At 36.2% G+C, this 17,503-nt stretch overlaps 1 protein-coding gene and 1 pseudogene across 1 annotated transcript; both read right to left on the reverse strand.

Moving 5' to 3' along the window:
* Positions 1 to 1,413: 1,413 nt before the first annotated feature.
* On the reverse strand, positions 1,414 to 2,999 carry LOC143636300 (putative glycosyltransferase 7 pseudogene; annotated as a pseudogene).
* Positions 3,000 to 4,680: 1,681 nt separating this feature from the next.
* LOC143636302 (NADH dehydrogenase [ubiquinone] iron-sulfur protein 4, mitochondrial-like) lies at positions 4,681 to 7,239 on the reverse strand. Its single transcript, XM_077103934.1, has 5 exons — positions 7,032 to 7,239; positions 6,693 to 6,781; positions 6,469 to 6,598; positions 6,330 to 6,359; positions 4,681 to 4,901 (listed from the first exon to the last, which is right to left on the reverse strand). Exons 1-5 carry the CDS (start codon positions 7,191 to 7,193, stop codon positions 4,848 to 4,850), a joined length of 465 nt encoding a protein of 154 aa, XP_076960049.1. The 5' UTR covers positions 7,194 to 7,239; the 3' UTR covers positions 4,681 to 4,847.
* Between the last annotated feature and the right edge of the window lie 10,264 nt (positions 7,240 to 17,503).

The following is a 17,503-nucleotide window of genomic DNA, read 5'->3' on the forward strand; positions in this document are numbered from 1 at the left end:
CCCCTCCCCTCCAAATATACCAGTAAACCCTAAATCCCTAATCCATAACATCAATCAATCCAAACTCTAAATCCCCAAATCAAAAGCCCCTTTCTCCTCATCGATCCTCACCGGAAAAACGCACCCAACCACCGTCGCACCCCCTTCTACTCGCCTGAAAAACGCGCCTCTTGTTCGCCAGAAAAACGCACCTCGTCATCGCCGGAAAAACGTACCCGGCGTCCCAACCACTGTCGCGTCCACCTTCTGCTAACCGGAAAAGCATACCTCTTGTTCGCTGGAAAAACGCACCTCTTATTCGCCGGAAAACCACACCTTCTGGTTGCCGGAAAATGCACCTCCTCCTGGCCGGAAAAACGCAGCCAACTGTTGCTCGCTGCACCATCCTCGTCATCTCCATCACCGGAAAAGGCGAGTTACTTTCGCCATCAGTGGCCACCGCCACCTGCAATCCTTATTAATTAACTATAGCCACATGCAACTTAAAATGGTTGATCCAATACAAACTGAAATTGAGGTTACACAATGAGCAATTGTGATTTAAGGAAATAGAGGGGGTATATAGATTTAGGGTTTTTTTAAAGATGTAAAGAGGGGAATTTGTTTACAGGAATAGAGAAAATAAAGAAATTACAAAATTATCAAAGTACCCCTAACTTAACCGACAAAAATTAACGTAGTTAGAAAAAAGTACTAAAATTGCAAGTTTTATAAAACTGGAGTAGCCATTTGCAATAAATTCAAAAATAGTATTAAAGTTGCGTAATCGAACAAATCATAGGTACTAAAATGACACTTAACTCTAAAGTTTAATAAAATACACAAGTAATGAGATAGTGAAGGTTTTGAAAAAAAATGAGTGAAGTTAGAAGATTGTGATTTTTAGCTAGTTTGGTTTTTGTTTGGAATTTCTTATTTTACCTTAGTATAACTTTTTACATAAGTTAATAAGTTAGTATATAGTAACTTATTAACTTATTCCCTCATAATAACTCATATTTCTAAAAATCTTTTACCTTTTTTTAAAAGTTAATAAGTCATAAGTTGCATAAAATGAGTAACCCAAAAACCCTCTAAGGGTAGCTTTTAAAGGCTTTTTATAAAATTATCTTAGCTTTATCTTAGAAAATTAATCTATTTGAGGTAACTTTTATATTGTTTTTAATTACTTGGATCACGAAGTATTATAAACTATAACGGTACCGAACACAGCATCTCTTCTTACTCGTACATCCGTTTCGTAAAATAATAATTGAATCAGACATTCTTACTCGTACATCTGTTTCGTCATAAATAATAATCGAATCAGACATGTCGCTTATATAGCCCCCAGACAACTATCAATGACGTTTAACAATAGGTAATCGATTCTATATTCTCAAACCAAAACTAAAAAAGACCATTAGTCCTTACAGAAAGGCCTCCTATATTCAAACATAATAAAACTTTGCACCATATAATGATACAGAAAACTGGGTCGAAATATGTAGCGCTCAACCTTGCATTCAAATCATTTATTATATTCATTTCATAAACAAATATTTTGACACATATCATATACCATAGTTTTCTTTTACAATTAACTTTCTTCACTCTTAACTAATAATCATTTTTAAAAGCACATAGTAAAATTTTACCAATTACTACTATGCAGGATAATCAAACGGCAGAGGCCGCACGGAGCCAGAATCCCCTAAACTCGGGTGCACAAAACCATAGCTACGCAACACCTGATTATCCCCAAAGTTCAACACCTTCTGCATTGCGTCCCAACAACTCTGCCTAGAGTACAACTCGTTATGCGTACCACTACACGGCTGACACCCCGTGAAATGCGTCATGAAGGGCCGTCTCCACCCCTCCTGACCATAGCCCGCGCCTCTCAAATGCTCGTCCCACGTACTAATATACGCCTCCCTCACCTTCTCCGCATGCCTCCTCCTTAACTTACGCACCCGCCTCTCAACGCCTTTGTATTTCTCCGTTATGTTCTCCAACTTCCCAATTATTTCCATCCAATACCCTTCGAAATAATAACCATCTTCCACATATATCTTATTCCCCCATTTTTCTTTTTCTTTTAGTAATAAATAAACCAAACCCGTTTGATCATCGGATTCGGGGAAAAACTTGTCTTTACAAGTCTCCCTTAATAACTTGGCCCATTTCTCATAATTCGGAGTTTGGGGCCCCATACCCGACCAAACATCCATGAAATCAAGCGCCCATTGATTGTTTCGGATCAAGAACACGCCTGCGTTTAAGCTCGTCCAGCTTTTCTTTTTGTATATCAACTCGGGCCACCCGTGGACCACGAAATTATGGTTTTTGTAACGGTGTAAAGGCAGCTTGAAATCCATGTCAGTGAAGGCAGCATCCGAGTCCACCCACCAAATCCACTCGGCTTCCGGGTGGGCCAGCATTGCGGCCCGAACCGACGGGATTTTGGCCCAGTAGGTGAACATTTTCGGATGGAGGAGTACGTTGTTGTAGAAGATATCATACCCATGGATCCGACAATAGTCAACTTTGTTTTTGAAGAAGCGTAATAACAAGTGGTCCCCGACTGGGTTCTGGCACGGGGTAGACTGTGACCCCGTGACCAGTAATACCCGGTTTTCTAAACCGGGTATGAAAGACGGGTGTAGCCATAGCCACTCCCGCCTTTTAGCGTCCCAGTTTTTTATTGGTTTTTCAAGGGTGTATGTAAGTTCCGGGTCGTCGTAGAATGTTGACTCTGGGGGGTCATGGGTGAGGTTACCCCACCCACGACCATTATCACTCATCCGGAGTGTGTTAACTCCGGTTCGGAACTTGAAGTTCGGGTTAAGGGAGTTGAAACTGAAGCTGAGGATCGGCCAGAAGGCCCAGAGGAGCGACAGGCCTACGATGGCTCCACCGACGATGGGGATACCAGTGGAGACAAAGGACGATGAGCCTGATCTCCGGTGATAAGGCATGGTGGTTGTTTGAATTGAGAGTTGTGACTAGAAGCCATTTTAAATACTGCATGGAAGTGATGAGGATTATTATGTCAGCATTGAACAAGTGGGTGCTAAATTTGGGTAATTCCAGATGGGTTTGCTATATTAAGGATTGATAGGCTGGATACAGTGGTTGATGGTCTTAATGGTGACGGTGATGATGATAAAGTTTTCTGGTTGTGGAGCTGCATGTAATTATAAAGCTTTCGGCTAGTCCTTGGTTTCCAGTCTTGATACTGTTTTTAGGGGGCTGACTGTTGAGTGCATGGGAACACGTCGGTGTATAGCTGGATAGTGTGCACACGGGTTTAAGACAAGGCAAATGATTTAGTGAAAAGTAACTTGCCATTCGAAAAAACTAACAAAATTTTTATAATCTCATTGTTATTAGTTTTATTATTTATATTGTATACTAGGATTATATTTTACCTCTGTGTATCATTCAAAACAATTGCTACAAGTTATTAAGGTTTCAACTTCCACATTGGTCGCAAGTAAGGCCATATAGCAGGTCATTAACACCTAAATATCAGATTATGTCATATCCTAATGCAACCAGGTGTAGGTGAAAAAAACTCCATAAAACATAATCTGGCCTGTTAAGGCCAGTGTCGTACTTAGTATCATACAAGTGTCATTAAGTCATTTAACACATGTAGAACAGTAGAACTTGCAATGACCAAACAGCATGTGACTGTGTAGGTTAAAAACACTCGATAACGCATGACAAGACCAATTAATGGACATGTCTTGTAAGATAGGTCATTAACACATAAATGACTTTTACCTAAGGTGACCAAGTGTAAGCCTAATGACTCAAGCCATCCCCAAGCTTGACTAAGCTCCAACTCGACTCGTTTAACCTACAAAGAGGTCAAACTCGACTCGTTTTGAGCTTTATTTCTAAAGCTTGGGCTCATCACTTTTGATGTTTTCATGGTAGGCTCTTTATACCCCCTACATGGTTGGGCTCATTAAGGGCCACTAATGGACTTATCACCTAACATACATCATTACACATAAATAACTCGTCATGAGCTAGTTTGACTATATATAAGCCAAAACAACTCGTTAGCTAACTCATGTCTCTTAACAAGGCTCGTTAGGGCCCATTGGCGGAGCTATCATATAAATCATTAACACCCAAATGACTTGTTATGGCCATTTATTACAATTATAAGTTAAAACAAGTCATTAACATATGAGAAGGCTCATTGGCGAACTTATTAACACATGAGAAGGCTCATTAACAAACTTATCATCTAATAATTAGGCTTTGCCCAAATACATGTTACACTAACATGTAACAAGTCTATTTTTTCTTTTTGATGTATGAATTCGTCAAACACGTACTAAACACATACCGTTTATAACATACTGCTTATAATCTAATATTAGAGAAACTCAGGCCCTTTTTAAGGCTAGCCTACTTCGAAGCTAGGAAACCTAAGGGTGTGATTAAATCGGTTTCGTTCTACTTGTTCTGGTGTTCTCTGTTACATTAACATGAAATGTGGTGTAAAGTTGTTTCTAAGCTACTCAAGATTGGCTTACTTCAAACTCAAATCAAGTTGAGCTTAGATGAGCTCGAGATTATATTACAGCCACTATCTCGTCATGCATAGACATGCTTCTTAAAACACAATATGAAACGTCTTTTTGAGTTGATTTATTTGTTGTAGGTTCAAATATATATTTGACTCGGGGGGGTTGTAATGTAAATCAAATGTTTCAACCAGCACTAGAATCATCTTCATTAATCACACAAAGCAGCGGAAAAAAATTGAGAGAAAGTACACCAGACAGTCTGACTTATTCAAATGAAACAAGCGGCAACCTCAGACTTGATTTATCCATTAATTCTCAGGCTGATTTCGGGAGTCCCTTCCATTTGAAGTTATCTGCATATGCTTTTGCCTGCATTTGCCAATAAGATAAAAACTTTCAAGAACAAAGAAGATAAATTATGCAATTATGCAGTGGATTGGTAATTAGTGTTTAGAACCAAACAGTATAGAGACAACGTTTTGAGCAACAAGGTGTGACAGTAGACCCGCAAACAAACCAGATGTTTAGTGCGCTGTGCGACGGAAAGTTCGTTTATTTAAAAAATGAATGTGCGTGAAAAAATTCTTTATTTTGTTTATTTAAATGAACGAACATGAACCTACGCAGTCAATATCAGTGAAAAAATTCTTTAGTTTGGAAATCGGTCCCCGTGTAAAATATCGGTACCGGTAATATCGGCGCTAGACATATATTTGACCAACATTTGACCCATATAGCACTGATTCTCCCTATGTCAGTACCTTCTTAGTTCATCCATTTGTCTTTCTTCTTATTGAAGCTATTAGTGTTTTAAGTCTTAATTTTCAATTGTTAGTATTTAATGTTAGTGTTTTAAGTCTTAATCAGATCCTGCTTGCTACAATGTGTTTTGCAAGTTGCAAAAGGTTAATTTGTTAATGATGGGAGAGTATGCTGAATTGTTAGTGTTAAATTGCTATATATATAAATTCTACATGATACTAAAATAACCGATAATCCACCGAAATAACCTATATCTCAAATATCGGTCCTTGACCGATATCCGAGATTTTTACCGCATAAACTGCATAGACGTGAACATACGTCCCGTTCGTTCATTTATGTTTGTCAGGCTATGTTTGTTTCAGTTCAATCTTTTATGGTCATTTATATATTTATTTAATATTTAGACCCATTACTAACGTAGTGTAGTTTTAACTATTTAGTATAACTTTTATAACATCTTAAGCCCAACACATTATTCATATTCCTTTAATTGGTTTTAGATCAGTTATGTTGGTTTATCTATGTTGAATCATGCACGTTCTATTACATTCATGAACATGAACTATTCATTTGAACTTTTAATGAATAAAAACGGACACGAGCATGTCCATTTAATTAACAATTGAGCACGAACAAGAAAACTCGGTTCATTTATTTGTGCAGTTAAAGCTAAACGAACGAATGCAAAACTGCTCCGTTCGTTTTCGTTCGACTCGTTTGCAGGCCTATGTGACAGCAGTGCATATAGTCTCTATCCTTTGGGCTAGTACAAAGGTGGCAAGCCATGCAGATTCGGTAGCAGGTCAAAACAGGCTATAACTAATTGATGTACTATGTGTGAATATAAAGATGTATCAATAAATATTCTAGTCTAATCTTTAAAAATTAATGATATTTTTCTAGTCAAGTTTTTAATTTCTATTTAACCATTTTGCATAAAGCATACCATATGATTATGCACTACGAAACAAATCTACCCTCTTAGGTGTAAAATAATTAAACAAGTACATAGATTAAAGACGAGTGACAAACCTTCAACAAGGGTGTCTGGTGCTTCTTCACCTGCAAATAACAAATCACTTAAACAGCTAAGCACAAACAAAATGAAGAACAATATACAGCAAACACAAAGTTATAATTATTACAATACATCATGATATATAATTCTCACCGTATAGTCCCAACCGTGCCTTTCTGCAAACGCTTTTGCATCTTCTTCAGTTTTAAAACTAAGTGCTGAGTCACCAACATTCGCATACGGGTCCCCTGTTGATGTCCAACCCATCAATGGATTTTCCCATCTACATAAAACAGAGCAACATTAAGCCCGCTATACTTGCTCACATTGTGATTTTATGAAATAATAACCGTAAAGTAGATAACAAAAAACCATACTTTTGTGTGGACATGAAATTAATCTTCCATTTTCCAACTTTACCAGCACCTTGCTGAGAAGCTGTTCGCGCAGGCGAATAGATAATAACCTGACATTAATAAAAATTATATTATTATTATTACGGTATCAACGCAAACCCTAATTCGGGTAACTTAGTGTTATTGTAACTTATGCCTAATTTTATCAATCAAGCATCAAATTAATTATCGGATACAAAACGACATCGTAACGAAGAAAACCATAGATTCAAAATCCGTCAATTAACAAACACAAATTTATGTTTTAGTTGGAAATAGTAAGTGGGAATCGAAGGAAATGAAGGATGGATCGGATGTTACCCTTCTACGAAGATGTTCTTCAGGGATACCGGAGACGATGCCGATTTCACCTGGTTTGTACTCGACGGACAAAGCATCTGTCGCGAATCGATTGAGTAATTGAGGAAGAACAGATCGATTGGCAGTTGTATGGGTTCCCAGACGACGGAGAGACGTCGCCATTTTTGTTCTACGATTTTACTTTGGTTGGGGGCGTATGGTAGATATAAGAAATGATACCCTTTAAATTGCATTACTTTTTTCTTTTTCTTTTTCTTTTTCTTTTTTACGACAAACAATGTCCGACCAACTAGATACATAAAAGGGTAAGGGATAGTGATGATCTTCCTCCCCCACTCTCATATTTGTGCAGTAATGTAAATGTATCTGTTTTTATCCGAAAATTCAAGCTTTCCGGTTTTCGCTACTGGGTACACGGGCATCCATTAGGAAAAGGTCATCCACGCGCACAATCGCAGACAGTAATGGTGGACCCGGCCCATCACCAATTCAAGGGGAAACTCGTCGCCCGTAGACCCATTATGGTAAAACTTACGGCTCGCGTTACATTTTGACAAGAACAAGGTTCAAACGAATGACATTTCCTAAAGAAAGTCATGTTGATCAGTTCTTCATGTAAGTAATTAGAAAACATGATAAATATTAAACTTATGAACCTGTTACAGCAGGGAGAGTAGTAATCGCATGCAGCAGGGTATGATGTAGTCGACATGCATGTCATCTTGATCGAGTTCCCCTTTAGGATGTATAGTTAAGGATGGTTAGGGTTCTTGAGAGGAACCCGGTTTAGAAGAGAGAGGAGACACATGATTTTCTTATGTGTGTGATATTAGGTTATGATGTTAATTTATTCTCTCTATATATACACCCAAGGGGAAACCCTTTATTAGCTATTAAGAGTAATATGGTCCATCAACAATTACTAAGCTAATATATAATAAGGTATAATTAATTATTTTGATCTATTATTATATAAATGATAATGATGGCCATATAAATAAATATATAAAATATATTTATTCTTACATTCTTCCACTTGGCCGAATAATCATTTATTATGAGTATTAGATAAGCCTGATCAGGAGTTAACACTCATTTTAGTTTTAAACTCAAACTGGATCAGAGAAATACAGTCATTGAATTGAACATCAGCTCAAGAACCCCATTAATCATACTGCAATCCTTATTTAAAACCCAAGTAGTTATGATCAAAATTTTCAAGTAAGCCCTTCAAAAGTTTGATTTGTATAATAATTTGCCTATATGTCATTATGCATGCAGAACATATTAAGAGACATACAAAATCAAAACTAGTGAGGAAATATTAATAGTTAGTCATTCATAGTACGATATCGAGTTGTAAATGGTCATCAATAAACCCCTCATGATTATAAGCGCTTTCATAATACTTACGGGTAGACCTTTAGTTATAGGATCCTTAATCATATCATGAATGCATTCGATATGAAAATTTAGATTCCTTAATTCGTTCATAAACGAATAATTAATTAGTTTCATATTGAAATTTAATGCAGCACCTCTCAAAGTGTTACTATTTGAGAAAACATGGTAGCTGACTTTATCACAGTAAGTCTTCAATATATAATTTATTTGGAGTTAATAAACTTATGAGTCCACTGATAAATTTTCAACAACTGACAACAATGTTGTAATTAATCAACATATTATGTCGTTATGACTTAGGTTGTTATTATCAGTTCATTATGACTCCTTCATGAGATAGATTTATCTACTGCCATAAAAATATATCCCGAAAATTACATTTTCTTATCTCTGAATATGACAAAGTTTAGAGTAATCTACCGGTTTGAATTCTCACTTCTTCTTTTAAATTATAGTCTTTCGTTTCCTTTAAAGATATCTTAGTACTCTTTTAGATGCTTCACATTAACTAGACATATCTAGTGTGTTGCAATTTTGAGTAATATCTAAACGAGTATAGACTTGAACTTATATAAGGATTCTACTTAATGAAGCATAAGGATATATTCTATGTGATCCTATTATCCTCTAAAGTAGAGCAGTATTGTATGTTACACGTGTAAGGAATATCTCTGAGATCTATAATATCAAAGTATGTGTGAACAATGCTTTGACATATGTAACATATACTAGTCAGAAGAATGCCATCTATATTAAAACAAGTTTCTTTTTAGTTGCTCCAACTCATCTTGAGGTAGGTACATTAATCCACTTGGTATTTAATGAAAATAATTGAATAAAGATTTCATCACATTTTGATGTTTGCTGTCACACCCCCATTTTAGGGCCTAGGCGTGTGACCACAAGTTGGTACATGTTTTGTAAATAAACCAGAGTTGCGAGTTTTATTTCAGCGGAAGTCTTTAATAAAATTTTATTACTTTGAAAACTTATTAAAAAGTCGGGTTTAAATACCCGTTTAATGTTTCAAATACATTTCTTTCGAAAACATATTTATTTTATAATATTTTGAAATAAAATATCTGAGCCATCAGATAGCATCTAATGACTATAACTCCAATCTTCTATTCCTCTTTGCTTGTATAGTCTAACCTTTCTTGTTTCCTTGTAACATGGGGGAAAAATACGTCAGCACAAAGCTGGTAAATAACGCTGACTCTAAAATCTCTTTTTCAATACCTTTGTGAAACCAACAATAATATCTTTGTGACTACTCATTAGGCACCCAACTAAATTGGGATCAAATTACCCTAAGTACCATGTACAATTAATTATATACACAATATCATTTCTCTGAACAGTCCCGTAGACCTTCAGAGGCATGTTGATGATATGCATGGCCTCGGGGAAATGCCGAGTCACCATGTATGTTTGGATCCAGACACATGTATACTCTTAATCAGAGTGTCCGTTTCTTATTATTGTACACAAAGTTTTAAGGATTCGTAAATCCTATGCAAACATTCAGACTCATTATAAAAGGTTTGGGGCGTATTCACCTTGTCTGTTTGTAATCAGTTTCTTTTACTGATTCCTGTTTTCTGATTCTCTTCCTCTTGTTATGTTACCTCGTACCTATAGTACGAGAATAACCTTTGTATAAATAACTAGATCAACGATCTAGCTTCAGACCTTTAGTCTGTTTTGTATAGCTTTAACCTTGATAAAAGCATTTGTTTCTTTAAAACATTTGGACCTTTAGTCCTTTGCTTCATTTACCAATTATATGCTACGTTTCTTCTTCAAGAAGAAACGTCTATACTGAGTTTCTTCTTCAAGAAGAAACATTAATTTCATAACTATAATCTCCTGTATTATATTTCTTAGTCATAAAGAAATAGTATTTTGACTATAACCTTTGCTCAAGAAAAGTTATATTATTCTTAATCGTAATCAAGGTTTAGCTTTAATTTCGACTATGGTCTAAGCCGTTTATAATTAAAATAATAACTTCGGCAGAACCCCTTACCTCACACGGTATTCGGAGTTAGATATTCCTAAGTTTATATGGGCAGAACTTCTACTCTATACACGTTTATCGAGGCGTCCTTGATCCACCTATTCTTGGCACGCAAATCGAGGAAACGTTCGGTCGCCGGGTCGTGCACGTACTTCGAGACAGAATGTCGGGTTACTTTTGAGTGGCACGAACTTCAAGGAAAACGCCGGGTTTATGGTACGGATTACGATGTATTGATTGCCGGGTCGGTGGCACGCAAAACGATGTTCGGCACGCAAACCGAGGTAGAGAGAGTGGGAGGTGTGCATGAGAAATGTCGTGACCTGCCCTATTTATAGCCCATTTTGGATCCTATCGCGATACGCGATGGGTTCCATTTTCAACACCATCGCGTATCGCGACAGGTACCTTTCTGCATGCCCGCCACGTGGCCTGACACGTGTCATGCCCTGCTGCCACATGTCACCAGAGTGTGACACGTGTTGATGAGTCATCACGGCCCATCGCGATACGCGATGGCCGTTATCTTGGACTCATCGCGTAGCGCGATGGGTCCCTAAATATTATTTTTCACTTTTAGCCCCTTGTCTTTGATAGCTTGTAATTTCTAGGCTAATTCTCGTTGTCCAAAAATACTAAGGCGGCTCTTAAAGCGGCTCGCGGCGATGCGAGCGTGCGAAGTGCAAAGTGCGCCATCAAAGCGCCACATTGTGCCCATCGCCATCGCCATCGTCCTCGCCCGAGCCCGTGCCCGTGCGCGTCGGGTGCTATGCACCCTCCGCTAGGACCACTTGATGCATGATTTTCATAAAAGAATATAACTATGGAAATTCTATCTCTTATAAAGAGCTTCCATTTCTTTACCACTTCCAATGTGGGATGGAGTTTTATTATTTTCCTTCATATAAGAATACTTAACTTAGGAAATATTTTTATTTCCTTATTTTTTTTATAATTCTTTATTTAATTTTCTCATTACTTATCTTGAAATTATTTTTGATCTCTCAACTTTCCTAAGTTGTTAAATATGGATCGAAAATTTTGGGATGTTACATCCTCCCCACCTTAAAATGAATCTCGTCCTCGAGATTCGTTGGTTTAAGAGTGAATGGTTCTTACCTTTGATTGTCGATTAGATTTTATCTAATCCGGTCGTTATTGTTACAATCTGTATGTAGAATGACTAGGGTCTTTATTTTGTTGCTAACTTACATCCTTGAATGATGTAACCAGTCAATAGTTCAGAATATCATTAGTAAATATAAATTGCTAAACACATTGATCAGTTGTGTTTAACTATTTACCTTACCGTTATGTATTCTAAACATTTACTGATGTTAACTACATTGTTGTTTTGATTCAATCTGTTGAATCTATTCCACTAAGTTGTTGTTTTGATTCAGTCTATCGAATCCATTCTATCCTTGATCTTGATCAATGACGTTCTCTATATTGTAACAGTACTTTTGTACTTTGACTTATTTGCTATACTTAGCGATCGTATTTCTTGAATATCTTCGAGCTCTTTTTCTTTGACTTTTTGATCAACCTTTCTAGGTAGGTAATAATATTCCATCAGTTGTATTGCTTAAATATCTTGTAACGTTTGGTATATCATCCTCCTAGATGATAACTTTTCTCAACGTTTTCTTGTTCTAAGTTTCGCATGAACTTTTCAATAATTGAACCTCTTGATTTTTCTCTAGAGGTAACAAATATAAGCATTCTTGTGTATTAACACGATCTATATGCTAATATTTCATTTATAACTTAGAGAATTAAATACCCTTCTTTGATTACAAAACTTCTCGTTTAAGAACGAGTTACAAATATACAAAAGTTAGCTAATATATCTTGACATTTCTTTGATATGATCATGTCATTCATTAATCTTGATTAGCTTTTCTTTTCGGGCATTCAGTCTTAAAGTGACCCGTTTCTCCACATGTGAAACATACTCCTAGCTTCTTACGACATTCATCTATTGTGTGTCCTACTCTCTTGCAGTATGCACAATTGTTTGAATTTTCTAGTCGACACTTCCCAGTATGTTTCCTTCCACAAGTCTTACAAGCTGACTTGGGAGTACTTTCTTCTTTTCCTAACTTCTCGGAATCTTTAGCTTTCTTGGTTTCTTGGTTTTCCTTCTTTTCTTCTTCTTGATTCCTTATCATACTGTTGATTAAGTATCCGGCCAATTCCATAGCTGAATCAACTGTTTCTGGCATATGGGATTGTACCATGTCTCTTATTTCTCTTGGTAACCCATATATATAACGAGTTACTTTATTATATTCCGGAGTTACTAGATGTGAAACCAATCGGCAGTACTCTAGGAATTTAGTGCTATATTCCCTAAGATTTGTGCCAATAACCTTGTGATTCCATAACTCGATTTGAATTCGATCCATCTCATGAGTTGGGAAAAATTTCTTTAATATGAGACCTTTGAATGTTTCCCAACTTAAGTTATACATTGTTTCTCGACCCTTGTTTTGAATTAGGGTGTTCCACCATTTAAGAGCTTCTCCCTTGAACATTTGTGAAGAATACTGGATACACCAATACATTTGCTTATGGTGACGATTGATTTTTGTTCTTCTAGCCATCTCATAGCGGCTATACCATTCGAGTCTCCATGAAATTCTTTAGGATTGTAAACTTTAAAGTTCTTAAAGTTACATCCTTTTTGAATTTTTCGCTTCTTTCTTTTCTTGTTCCTTGGGTTATTATTAGCTGTAGAGCTATCACAAGTTTCTTCCTTTCTTGAAGAAACAGATTTACTTCGACTCCTTTTGTTAGATTTTGGTTGACTTTGACTTGTAGAAAAGTCCTTCATAGCTTCCTTAATCATCTTTTGAATTTCTTCTTTATATTGGGCGGGAATTTTATTATCTTATTATTAATGTTTTCTTCGTTTCCCGATTTCTTGGGAGGACTGTTGTGAGAGTTTGCACTTTCTTCTCTTGACATACTACAATAAATTTTAAAAGATAAGTCCAATATTCGAAGAACTTAGAACATATCTTTTATTCATCTTATTATAGTTACAAGAGTGCATATTATTTGTTACAATTATACTCTCTACATTTACTAAGGTTCTATTTCTTCCAAAGGATGATAAATTTCTTAATCTTGCTATCTTTCTTGATAGTCTCCTTTTCTTTTTCTTCCACCTCTATTTCCTTCATTGTTTCTTCATTTTGAATGTTAACAAAGTAAGGATCTTGAGTTGTCGGAAAATTAAAATATTCTTGTTCGTGAGAATATTCTTCCGGATAAGTCATTACTTCTTTTTCCTTTGGCATCATTGGTTTCTTGGATCTACTTGATACGTCTCTATACGTATTTTGATCTTGAATAATCCGAGCTAGTGGAATGTTGGAATCAAATGAATCTGAAATTTCCTCCATTTTTGTTTGGCATGTACTTTCATCGCTAGATATAGGAATTGGGAGAAAAGACGTTCCCATAAATCCTTTTCCTTTTCCAAATCGAGGCTGACATGATCCTTGGCTAGATTGACAATCGGACATCTGCGTGAAGTTAGATTTTAAGGATAGGAAGACGCTCCTATCTTATTTGTTATATCTTATCCATATTTAGTTTTGAATGATTTCTAGATACTTTTCAACTAAGTATCTATGTTGCTTGAATCAAAATCAATAAAATAAGTTTCAAAACTTATCCTTAATCAAAGCCTAGGTATAATTAAGTACCTAATTCGCTAAGATTGATGGCTCTGATACCAACATGTCACACCCCCATTTTAGGGCCTAGGCGTGTGACCACAAGTTGGTACCTGTTTTGTAAATAAATCAGAGTTGCGGGTTTTATTTCAGCGGAAGTCTTTAATAAAATTTTATTACTTTGAAAACTTATTAAAAGGTCGGGTTTAAATACTCGTTCAATGTTTCAAATACATTTCTTTCAAAAACATATTTCTTTTATAATATTTTGAAATAAAATATTTGAGCCATCAGATAGCATCTAATGACTATAACTCCAATCTTCTATTCATCTTTGCTTGTATAGTCTAACCTTTCTTGTTTCCCTGTAACATGGGGGAAAAATACGTCAGCACAAACCTGGTGAATAACGCTGACTCTAAAATCTCTTTTTCAATACCTTTGTGAAACCAACAATAATACCTTTGTGACTACTCATTAAACACCCAACTAAATTGGGATCAAATTACCCTAAGTACCATGTACAATTAATTATATACACAATATCATTTCTCTGAACAGTCCCGTAGACCTTCAGAGGCATGTTGATGATATGCATGGCCTCGGGGAAAGTCCGAGTCACCATGTATGTTTGGATCCAGACACATGTATACTCTTAATCAGAGTGTCCGTTTCTTATTATTGTACACAAAGTTTTAAGGATTCGTCAATCCTACGCAAACATTCAGACTCATTATAAAAGGTTTGGGGCGTATTCACCTTGTCTGTTTGTAATCAGTTTCTTTTACTGATTCCTGTTTTCTGATTCTCTTCTTCTTGTTATGTTACCTCGGACCTATAGTACGAGAATAACCTTTGTATAAATAACTAGATCAACGATCTAGCTTCAGACCGTTAGTCTGTTTTGTATAGCTTTAACCTTGATAAAAGCATTTGTTTCTTTAAAACATTTGGCCCTTTAGTCCTTTGCTTCATTTACCAATTATATTCTACGTTCTTCTTCAAGAATAAACGTCTATACTGAGTTTCTTCTTCAAGAATAAACATTAATTTCATACTATAATCTCTTGTATTATATTTCTTAGTCATAAAGAAATACTATTTTGACTTTAACCTTTGCTCAAGAAAAGTTATATTATTCTTAATCGTAATCAAGGTTTAGCTATAACTTCGACTATGGTCTAAGCCGTTTATAATTAAAATAATAACTTAGGCAGAACCCCTTACCTCACACGGGTATTCGGAGTTAGATATTCCTAAGTTTATATGGGCAGCACTTCTACTCTATGCACGTTTATCGAGGCGTCCTTGATCCACCTATTCTTGGCACACAAATCGAGGAAACGTTCGGTCGCCGGGTCGTGGACGTACTTCGAGACAGAATGTTGGGTTACTTTCGAGTGGCACGAACTTCGAGGAAAATGCCGAGTTTATGGTACGGATTATGATGTATTGATTGTCGGGTCGGTGGCACGCAAAACGATGTTCGGCACACAAACCGAGGTAGAGAGTGGGAGGTGTGCATGAGAAATGCCGTGACCTGCCCTATTTATAGCCCATTTTGGATCCTATCGCGATACGCGATGGGTTCCATTTTCAACACCGTCGCGTATCGCGACGGGTACCTTTCTGCATGCCCGCCACGTGGCCTGACATGTCTGCCACGTGTCATGCCCTGCTGCCACGTGTCACAAGAGTGTGACACGTGTTGATGAGTCATCACGGCCCATCGCGATACGCGATGGCCGTCTTCTTGGACTCATCGCGTAGCGCGATGGGTCCCTGAATATTATTTTTCACTTTTAGCCCCTTGTCTTTGATAGCTTGTCATTTCTAGGCTAATTCTCGTTGTCCAAAAATACTAAGGCGGCTCTTGGCGACGCGAGCGTGCGAAGTGCAAAGTGCACCATCAAAGCGCCACATTGCGCCCAATGCCCATTGCTTCGCACCCTCCGCTAGGACCACTTGGTTCATGATATTCATAAAAGAATATAACTATGGAAATTCTATCTCTTGTAAAGAGCTTCTATTTCTTTACCACTTCCAATGTGGGATGGAGTTTTATTATTTTCCTTCATATAAGAATACTTAACTTATGAAATATTTTTATTTCCTTATTTTTCTTATAATTCTTTATTTAATTTTCCCATTACTTATCTTGAAATTATTTTTGATCTCTCAACTTTCCTTAGTTGTTAAATTTGGATCGAAATTTTGGGGATGTTACATTTGCATTAACCCATATATGGATTATATTGTCTTATAGACTAAATGTTCTTTGACCTTCAGTTTAAAACTTTTAGGTTGTTTTATGAACATATAAATATGTAAGCCGATTGTTAGAGAAAGTTGTTTTAATGTTCATCTAATGTAGCTCTTAACTATTATAAGCTACTTGAACAATGACGATCCTCAAAGAAATATTTTGTAATGTAGGTAAGAAAATTCTTTGATGATTTATTCCCTCTTGAATATAACTTTTAATAATCAATCATTCTTCTTAGTGTCTTAACATTGGTGTTAGGATTTAGTTTAGTTATGAACACTCTTATGTGTTTCAACAAAACCTCAAATGTTATTATGACTTATGGAGTCAATTTTGCTAATAATAGCTTTATTCCATTTAGAATGTTGATTGATATTAATGGTTTAATTAGAAGAAGTCTGATTAGTAAGCTTTCCAACATCCATTTTAACTTTAATTATGGAGGTTACATAATCATCAATGTTAGTAGGTTTTAAAACCTAGATGGCCTCCTGAGTTGATTATTGGGTAATTTTAAAAGTCTCGGTTTTATAGATTAGCTCTTGGTTAGGTTGCTATCATTTTCAGTATTCTAAGTGTGTAAGAGTTGATGCGGTATGGTGTACAAGAGGTGTAACTAGAGTTAAATTTGGAGTAAAATTTAATGACTCCCCCCCCCCCCCCCCGCCTCTTGTACTTTTAACAAGTCATTAAAAGGACTTTTACTGCTCCCACTAACCTTAGAAATCTTTAGGAAATTAGCATACTTAGGGTCAATATTTAAAGACAAATAGATTCTAACAGAGAAACAAGTTAATAATATAAGTTGTTGCAGTTTCTCTTGGTGAGGATTAATTTAGTAAGAAATCTGAATTTGTTCACGTTTAATCACAATGAAACTTTTGTAAGAGTAGTAGTAAATTCTAAAGAGATGAGTTTTGATGGAATAGTGTTATGATGGAGCAGTGTCTTGCACAAGAGGTGTATTTGAGATAATAACAAGTTTTCACTCCTCCACCTCTTGCAAATCTTGTAAGTTATGATTGAGACACTTAAGGCTCCCACTGATCTTTAATATCTCTAGAAAAACTACATAAGGAGTTTCATTGATGTA

This window comes from Bidens hawaiensis, unplaced genomic scaffold, assembly GCF_021521415.1.
Source record: "Bidens hawaiensis isolate Kalapana, Puna unplaced genomic scaffold, B.hawaiensis_p1.1 tig00007858_1, whole genome shotgun sequence".
Taxonomy (NCBI): Eukaryota; Viridiplantae; Streptophyta; class Magnoliopsida; order Asterales; family Asteraceae; genus Bidens; species Bidens hawaiensis.